Genomic DNA, 10,244 nt, shown 5'->3' on the forward strand with positions numbered 1-10,244 from the left:
TAGGAGAAAGAGTGGTTAACTAAGGTAATACAGGAAGGAAGGAAGGGAGGGTTGTTTGTTTTCTGATTTTTAACAAGGGACACTTAAGTATATTTATAGGCCAAGGAAAGGAGACAGAAAGACAGGATGAGATAGAAAACATAGGAAAGAGGATGTTAAAAATTTGAGAGTCTATCCTTACCCATTGTTTTGTCTCTCATCTTATCATAAACAGAATTCCCGTGCATATTTGTATTTGCTTCCAGACTTCCTATTCTGATCCACTGCTCTGTCTATTCATGTGCTGATACCATGCTGTTGTAATTACTGAGCCTTTATAATATATTTTAATATCTAGTTGCACCACTATTTCCTCCTCATCGTCTCCCATTTTTTAAAATTTTCTTGCATTACTTATACTTGTTTTTTTCATTTTTTATATAAACTTTAGAATCAGTCTAGTCCAAAAAAATCTTGATGAGAAAAATTATCTTCTTGGTCAATTCAATTCACATGGGCTATTTCTTTCTGTTCTAAAACTAAACTACACCTCAAACTTTACTTTTAAAGTACTCTGAACAATAGGATAGTAATGATGAAGAAAGTTTCCTGAGATGAGAGGCAGAAAAACAGAAAGAGTAGAGTCACAGAATTCAGAGAAGAAGAAAGATCCAAGACAATGACAGTGATCAATAATTCCAAATGCCCAGAGAGAATGAATAATACAAAGACAGAAATGTTTCAATGGACTTGACTACAAGGAAGTCATTGGTAACTCTGACAAGAGCAGTTTCCATGGAGTTGTAGGGCCAAAGGCCAAATTTCAGAGGACTGAGTGGGAGAAAAGAAAATGGAGACTTAATGAATGGTGTATGTGTGTTTGAATGTGCATGAATGTATTCATTGCAATGTGATGGAGAGGGTTTGGGCATTGGCTGTAGCTGCAAAATTAGGTGGGTGGGTGAGTTTTAAGATGAAAAAGATGTGAATATGTTCATAGGTTGATAGGAAATAACTACTAGAGATCAAGAGGATGAAAGTACAGAAAAAGGAAGATAGAGCAAGGAGAAAGAGGGAGAGCTAAGAGCACAGATAGGAGGATGAACCTTGGACCTGAGATCATTTAAAAAGGAAGAGATTGTCAATGTGTTTGCAGGCGTGAGATGGAGAGTTAATGGGATCTATTTTCTCTGTCAGGTAGGACCAAGGTCAAATACAAGATGCTGAGGGGCACTAATAGACCAGTAAACATGGTGACAGCATTCACAGTGCCACCATTTGCTTAGTTACACTCCTTGGCACATGCGACGGAGTGATGGGTCAACTGGAAATTGACTCAGGGTTAGGAGAATGTATTAGGTTGATGCAAATGTAATGATTTTTGCATTGTTGAAATTTACCTTTGGTATTGGAATACATTCTTAAATAAATGTGGTTATGTTATACATTATCTTAATGCATATTTCCTGCTTTATGTTTTTTTCTAATGACTTATTACTTGCTGTTAATTTTATATGTATTTTAGACTATGGAAATGATTTTAGACAAAAAGCAAATTCAAGCGATTTTCTTATTCAAGTTCAAAGTGGGTCGTAAAGCAGCGAGACAACTCACAATGTCAACAATGCATTTGGCCTAGGAACTGCTAACAAATGTACAGTGCAGTGGTGGTTCAAGAAGTTTTGCGAAGGAGACGATAGCCTTGAACATGAGGAGCATAGTGGCTGGCCATCGGAAGTTGACAATGACCGATTGAGAGCAATCATCAAATATGATCCTCTTACAACTATACAAGCACTTGCCGAAGAACTTAGCATCAACCATTCTACAGTCATTTGGCATTTGAAACAAATTGGAAAGATGAAAAGCCTCGATAATTGGGTGCCTCATGACCTGACCACAAGTCAAAAAAATAGTTTTGAAGCATCGTCTTCTCTTATTCTATGTGACAACAATGAACTATTTCTCAATCGGATTGTGATATGGGACGAAAAGTGGATTTTATACAACAACTGGCAACCACCAGCTCAGTGGTTGGACCTAGAAGAAGCTCCAAACCACTTCCCAAAGCCAAACTTGCACCAAAAACAGGCCGTGGTCACTGTTTGGTGGTCTGCTGCCAATCTGAGCCACTATAGCTTTCTGAATCCCGGTCAAATCATTACACCTGAGAAGTATGCTCAGTAAATCCATGAGATGCACTGAAAACTGCAACACCTACAGCTGGCATTGGTCAACAGAAAGGGCCCAATGCTTCTTCACAACAATGCCCAACCACACATCTCACAACCAACACTTCAAAAGTTGGACAAATTGGGCTATGAAGTTTTGCCTCATCCACCATATTCACCTGACCTCTCGCCAGCCAACTATCACTTCTTCAAGCATCTTTACAACTTTTTGCAGGGAAAACGCTTTCACAGCCAGCAGCATGCAGAAAATTCTTTCTAAGAGTTCGCTGAATCCCAAAGGACAGATATTTATGCTACAGAAATAAACAAACTTTTTCCTCATTGGCAAAAATGTGTCTATTGTAATGGTTCCTAGTTTGATTAATAAAGTCGTGTTAGAGCCTAGTTATAATGATTTAAAATTCACAGTCCAAAATTGCAATTACTTTTGCACCAACCTAATAGAAGGCTAAAGAGGTGAGAAAGTAGAGGATGCAGGTGGAAGAGAAGTTGATGTCATCAATCATAGAATCTAGGCTGCTGGGGTGTCAATGTGGTCAGGAGAGGAACAAAGGACAGGGAAAGAGGACACAGACAATACATAGGGACAAAGAAGAAGAATCAAGGGACAATACAGCCATATGCTATGGAGCAAGTGTTTGTATCCCACCCTCACTTTTCACCCCTTTCCCTGCCCCAAATTCATATGTTGCAATCCTAACCTGACTGGGATGGTGGTAGGAGGTGGGGCTTTGGGGAGGGGGTTCGGTCATGAGAGTGGAGCCCTCATGAATGGGATCAGTGCCTTATAAAAGACCCCAGGGAGCTCCCTCGCCCCTTCCACCATGTGAGGATGCAGTGTGAAGATGGCCATCTATGATTTAGGAAGTGAACCCTCACCAGACACCAAATCTGCCTGCACCTTGATCTTGGACTTCTAGCCTCCAGAACCATGAGAAATTAATTTCTGCTGTTTACAATCTGCCGAGTCTATGGTATTCCGTTATAACAGTCCAAATGGACTAATGCACAGTGTAAGAAATATGAAAGGCTAGGGGGTTGTTTGAAGAGTAAACATGAGAGTTTACATTTTTATAATTGAGCAATTCTTAAGAACTGATAATCCCTAGGATATAGGTATGGAACCAGGTAGATGAATTGAAACAGAGATGTATGTAGCTGAAGTTAAAGAATAATAACAAATAACTACTGGATTGACCCATGGACCCTGAAATCACTCCAGATGTTGGCAAAAGTCTGAGTAGATAGAGATACTGAATCACATGTCACACTTTTGATAAAAGTCAGGAAGAGGCCACATAGCATAGCAATGATTTTCAAACAATTTTTTAAAAGCAAATGCATTTTATGACAAAATACAGTGCTCACTCAAACACATATACAGGGCTGAAATAAAACAAGTGTTTTGCAAAAATAATTATTTACTAATTTTTATTCTATTCTATTCGTTCTGTTCTGTTTCACTCTGTTCCATTCTCTTCTATTTCACGTAACCATACATGCTGGTCACAACTCCCTACACTAATCTCATCTGCACTAATGGATTGCACGGTATCCATAGGCTCTGGATCCAGATGGTTTTGATTTTTATCCTGGTTCTGTCAGTTATTAATAGGGTCACCATGGACGACTTACTTGACTGTTCACTTAGAACAGCACCTGGCAATTTACACTAGCTGCTATTATCATGACAAAGTAGAAGAGTGCAACCAGGGAAGGGGGAGCTGCTATCGTCAGGGGACAGAGATGGCAAAGGAGGATGCTCTTTCTTTCTTCAGCGGCAGAGAGGACAGGGGAGTGCCTGCACCACTCCCCATCTCCATCTGAAAGCAAATATAACTGAGTGACCAGAATCTGTGGAGGTGGTAGAGCATGAAACAAATGACTTGAAAGAGGTTCTGACCTGAACCTCTGAATTTTGAAAACACGGTTTTGCCTTCATTATAAAAAATTTCTTTTAAAAAACTAAACTGAGGAGTATCACCTCTAGCAGGTAAAGCTTAGCTAGAAAAGATAACAATTGCTTATGAAGAAAGTCAGAGCCTTCCATTCTCATACTGCCCACAGCCATCAATAGGGGCACCGCCTTTTTTTTTTTTAAGATTTTTATTGGGGAATTGGGGGGATGGGAACAGTGGTGGGGAATTGGGGGAAGGGGAACAGACAAGTTGCTGTCAGTTTGTTCTTCAGTCTAGTTGTGGAGGACGTTACTTCACTGGCCCAAGTTGGCACCATCATTGTGCTCTTCCCCGGGTGAGGCAGATCAGTCGCCGGCTTCTGGACGGCCGCTCACTGCGGCTGCTGGCTACACACGGTAGCCCATGGCAACTCACTGCCACAGCGGCTGCAGCCTACGCTGCCACCGGCGACTCATGGCAGCCCAGCTCCAGGTTGAGCTGTTGTTCAGCATCTTAGCTGTGGAGGGCAGTGTCACTGGCCCTCATATGTGGGATCCGAACGGGGGCCGTCTGGCGTCCCAAGCCAGTTCTTAACCATCGCGCCACTGGGCCGGCCCGGGGCACCACCTTTTTTTAGCAAGGCTCCCAGAGCCACCTTGAAACAGGAACCCCGGAGACAGCATTCTCCCTGCTGTTGCCTTAGGCTTTCTTCACTCACCTCAGGAAATTTCTTTTTCTGCACATAATCTGTGGTGGCAGCATCAAAATACTTGGCATAGCCCTCATTGAGGCTGTAAATCTTTCCTTTCTTTTTAATTGTGACCTGTTTTTCCACCAGAACAAATTCACCAAGAGCCTAGAAAGACGAAGAGAAGTACCAGTGAGAAGAAGAAAGATACCAGGAAACAGAAGCCAACAGCACACTTCACAGTAATCAGAGAACATTTGAAGATGTGGGCCTGCCGGCAGCACCCAGGGCATTGCCAAGTCCTTCTGCAGGCTGCCCAGTGATGTTTTTATGAGTTGTATAAAGAACAGTGACAATGTTGAGCCTGAACAGGAAGCTCAAGCAGTAATATAATAGGAGATAAAATAATTCAAAGGGAAGAGGAAAAGTTTCCCTTGCAACTTTCACTGTCAGCTAGGCTACTCATTTATAAGGAACCTAGCTATATTTGTCCCCCAAGTTCTTGTGCCCAGATGATTCCTAAAGTTTTCAGGAAGATTTGGGTCATCAACAATGAGAGGAAGAAGTTACATGGATGGAACTTGTCATAAAGGTGGAGAATGCAGTTCAACCACTAATGTGTGGGTCCAGTTGTTCTTACCTTAAGGTTTCAATCTTGGAAACCATTAGAAGTTCTTAATACCCCAGTGACTCTTAGATGCAGTAAAGAAGAAAACCCTTCAGTCAGAAACTGTATTCACTTAGCATAAGGAATAATTGATAAAAACTAAAGAAATCCTCAGAATTATTAATAAAATTGTGCCCAGTCCCTCTATAGACACCAGTTACTATCTGCAGGGCACCGCTGTGAGGTTCCATTCATACATGTAAATTGCTTGGAATAGATACATGCCCACCACTTAGTAAGTGCTATGTAATTGTTAGCTCTTATTCTAGAACAATTTTAGAAGGGCATTTTATTGTCTGAGAATAATATTTGTAAACTACAGAATTTCTACAGTTTTGCCTGCTTCTTGAAAATAAGGGAAAATTAGGGTATCAGCAAATGGAAATGTCAATAGGTTTTGATCTGATGGGTTTACATGTGGAAAGTTTTTATTTGAAAAGATACTATGTTTCAATACTATAAAGTTTAGTTTAACCCTGTTTTGAAATTTTGGGACCCCCTTTCTTTCACATACATGTTCCAACATGTAAACTCCACCAGTGCTATGATGTTTGTCTGCTTGATCAGGGCTGTATCTCCACAGCCTAAAATGGTGGCTTAGGACATACTAGATGCTCAACAAACATTTGTAAATTCAAATTAAATTGAAATACTGAACAACTGCTTTTGACTCACTGAATACTAGAAACTTTGAAATGGATTTCGGTCAAAATCATTTGAGTTTTCAGGAGACCTGACTATATTTGGCAAAGTGGTTCACAAGTGATAGGCAAAGCATTCAGCATTTATGAGAGAAATTCTATAAGTTACAAAATTTCTCCTGAACATTTTTTAATGTACACTTGCCATGAAGGCTCAGCTTCATTTTTTGAGTTCTTACATCTTTTATCCAATTATTTCTTCCTTCAATCAGCATTGCACTATCATTTTTCATCTACCCAGAGGCGGTGCTTCTTCCTCTTCTACTACTGAGAATTTTCTCATTGTGAGAAGTATGGAGAATAATGCAGAACCCCGATAAAGCAGTTTTCTACCAGTCGCTACTCCTATTGGGAAGAATGTGTAGATTAGAGGAAGTCCTCCAAACCTGTGCTGTCCAATAGGGTAGCCAGTAGTCACACATGGCTATTTAAGTTCATTAAAACAAAGTAAAAAATTTAAACCCAGCTCCTCAGTCACAGTAGCCTCATTATAAGTTTTCAATAGTCATATGAGGCTAATGGCTATCATATTAAAAACAGCACAGATTACAGAATATATCCATGGCCACAGAGAGTACTATTGGATAGTGCTGCTCTAAAGAACTCATGTTTCTTTCTTGAAACTGGCAGCATTGGGATTCTTAGAACATTGTATTCCCATAAACCAAAGAGGTTGCACACATTTCTGGATAATAACCTCTTTATGGATAGGGCCTGAGTTGATATGACTGAACCTGCAGAACCCCTCAAATACCCTCACTTGGACAAAGGCCCGTAATGTTTTTTATGATAGTGTTGTCTCCCAAACTAGACTCACTGACACAAGAAGCAAGTATTAAGAATGAGCAGGAAATTATCCCAGGGGACTGGAATTAAAGCACAGAGGCCCATGGAGTCCCAAGTGCTGATACTGCCAATAGTGGGTACCTACTGGGTCGAGCATGAAGAGGTCCACTCCTTGCCCAGTGGAAAGAGCCACCAGAGTTGCACTGCCATAGAGCGCATAGCCTGCGGCCACGATATTGCGGCCTGGCTGCAGGGCATCCTTTTCGGAAGGCTCGTCCTCTGTGGTCTGAAGAAGAGAGGAGAGAAACATGGTGCGTTATTGTCGCTGGAGAGAATCCTTTGCCAAGGTGTGGGCTTCTTAACACTCCTGAAGAATAACTTCTAAGGGTAAAATAATAATTTGTGTTATTTGAAAGAAACAGATGGAGGTCAAAAAGGTCACGCATGCTAAAATCAGAGTGATAAAGCTGGGGCTGGACCCACACCTCCTGTCACTAAGCCAACATTCTTTTCAACAATGCATGGAATATGGTGCCAGCTTGCCCCTGCTAGTAACATCCTAACAACTTTATTTTAAAACCAAATCTTATCTTTCTTTAAGGAGTTCTTTAAAAATGGCACTTCCCCTTTAATAACTTATTATTTTAGTATTTCCTTAGGGAAATAAATAAATAAATAAATAAATAAATGGCACATTCTCTTTAATATTTTTTCCTACTTTTACAATGTCGCATTCATTCTAATGCATTTTTTTTACAACTAATTATATTTTCATTTGACTTGCGCATGTGCTCAATAATTTGGCTTTCTTTTCAGATTCCCAGGCCACATACAGACTCTGAGAACCAGGCCCCAGAGCAGAGGTTCTCAAAGTGGACCAGCATTAGCATGACCTGAGATGTGGCTAGATATGCACATTCTTGGGCCAGGACCCAGGCCCCCAGAATAAGAAATGCTGGGCCTTCAGAATCACTCCTCTGGGTAATTCTGATGCACACGAAAGTTTTAGAACCACTGCTCTAAAGTGTGATCTCTTAAGAACCTTCAGAGAACTGGAAGGCCAAGGTAGTATTAGGTTTATTTCGTTTGTTTTTAGTCAATTTTTAATTTTTCTTTTTAGCTAAGCCATCCTGCCACCTATTGGCAGCTCAGCGGCAGCTCAGCTTGGGCCGGGAATCAAACCGCTGTTGCTCAGAGTGTTAGGTTTTTTAAATTAAATCTTTGGTCTTCCCGATTGAAGCTTCTGAAATACCTTTGTTTGGTCATCAGAAAGATCACATTTTCTGCATACAAAACCAGAGTTCTCTGACTAGAGACTCTCCATTCTCTGAGCCATGATCCTGTGGCCTCTGCTCAGCGTCACACCCTCTCCTTGGTCCCCGGGACCTTGCACCATGGCTTGAAGAGAACCACTCCTCTCCCACTGATTCCACTGGCCTTTAATTACTCATAGAATCCCTGTCCTTGAAAAACAAGACACACTTTCTAGATCCCAACACTTCCCCCCAGTTACTCCCCTATCTCTGTACCCTGGAGCCTAGAATGCCTGTCTACACTGGCTATCATTTTCCTGACCCCTATGCAGCATGCCAGATATGGCACTATCCACTAAATATAGCTCCACACTTTCCAATCTTCCTCTTACCGGATCTCTGGGCAGTGTTGGAGCCATTGGCTACTGCCTCCTTCTTGAGATGCATCTCTTCAGAGCTTCTTTCTCTCCACCTCCCTCTTGTCTGGCTTTCTTTCTCTCTAGATGTGCCCGCTCATTTGCTTTTGCCAGCTCCTCTTCTTAAAAATGTTGGTGCTCCTTCTGGTTCCTCCCCTGCCCCAGGTATCTATCCAGTGCAAAATGGACCTTCTTAATTGCCACCCTCTCCAAAGTGGGGAATTGGAATCTCAGCTGCATTGTTTGTGTTATGAGTCCTGCAACACTCCCCACAAGTTTAATGGGGTCTGGAATAGATTCCTGACCCAAAGTGGCCCAATCAGAGTCTCTGCTCCAGAAATCTGCATCTGAGGCTGGCCATATTCCTGTCTTGGGGTTTCCTGATCCATCCCTGTCATTTATACCAGAGTCCTGACTAATAAAACTCTCTTTTCATTCTACACACTCCTCGGCAATCTCACCCACAACCAGAGTTCCAAGCCCTGCACAGGTGCCAATGACTCCCAGACTTCCATCTTCATCTCCTCTGAGAGCCCAACTCTTGGAGACATCTGCTCACCAGACATCCTTACTCGGGTATCCCACAGGTGCCTTAAACTCAATACATCAAAGATGGAATTCATCTGCACTGTCTCACCCCCCGAAAATTTCCACTCTCCTCCCATTGCTCCCCATATGAGTGACTGGCACTGTAATCTGACCAGTAGAGATCTGGGGATCACCCTCCTCTTCCTTTCTCTAACCACTCTCCTCATCCTCACCCACAACCTTTACTCAATCACTAAGTTTAGTCAGTTCTACAACCCACTCTTCACAGGTCCAAGCCCTCCCATCTATTCTCACCACCACCCCTTGGTCCGAGTGGCCATCACCTCCTGCCAGTTACCCCTACTCCATCCTTGCTCCTCTCAGATCCGTGTCACTTCTCTGTTTAAAACACTTCACTGATTTCCTACTGCCTTGATGTCCAATATTCTTAACTCATGTTACCAGGTCTTCCATGATCTGACCACTGCTGGCTGGACCAGGCTTGTCCAACACCATTCTCTGCCCAACCCCCAAAACCCTATCTTGCAGCAACACTGAGCTTTTTTTCTCTTGAACATTCCACCCTTCCTCTGGGATCCAGAACTCCACCTATGCCCTTCTTTCTAGCCAGAATGGCCTTCTCCTTTCTCCTCTCACCCTTTGCCTGAGGAACTCATAGCTATCCTTCAAGTCTCAGGTGAAACATCAGCTTCCCTATGGGGGGCCTTCCCTGACTTCATGGTTTGGTCTCCCAGGTACACAATGCTTCCCCTCTGAAGCTCCCAACACACCTTCATTAGTGTGTTTAATGTTTGACTTCCTAAATAGAATGGCAGCTCCATGGTGGCAGGTGCCAACTGGCTTGTTCATATCTGTTTTCCTATCACCTAGTGCAATCTGATCTATGGTTGTTGCATTCAGTTGATATGTATATGTATATGTATATGTATATCTATATCTATCTATATCTATATATCTATATAGATATGGATACATACTTTTTTAAAAAAGATTTTTATTGGGGAATTGGGGGATGGGAACAGTGCTGGGGAATTGGGGGAAAGGGAACAGACAAGTTACTGTCCTTTTGTTCTTCAGTCTAGTTGTGGAGGATGTTGCTTCACTGGCCCAAGTTG

The 10,244-nt window shown here is 42.0% G+C and overlaps 1 protein-coding gene across 1 annotated transcript in view; it reads right to left on the reverse strand.

The window, feature by feature from the left end:
• The window catches only part of FBP2 (fructose-bisphosphatase 2), a 44,894-nt gene that overhangs the window by 4,033 nt on the left and 30,617 nt on the right, over positions 1 to 10,244 (reverse strand). The window contains exons 4-5 of the mRNA XM_019668783.1: positions 7,057 to 7,197; positions 4,788 to 4,925 (exon numbers count right to left, since the gene is read on the reverse strand). Of these exons, the coding sequence (XP_019524328.1) occupies positions 4,788 to 4,925; positions 7,057 to 7,197 (279 nt within the window). The remainder of the gene's footprint in view (positions 1 to 4,787; positions 4,926 to 7,056; positions 7,198 to 10,244) is intronic.

Source organism: Hipposideros armiger, unplaced genomic scaffold (assembly GCF_001890085.2).
Source record: "Hipposideros armiger isolate ML-2016 unplaced genomic scaffold, ASM189008v1 scaffold_539, whole genome shotgun sequence".
NCBI classification, from domain to species: Eukaryota; Metazoa; Chordata; class Mammalia; order Chiroptera; family Hipposideridae; genus Hipposideros; species Hipposideros armiger.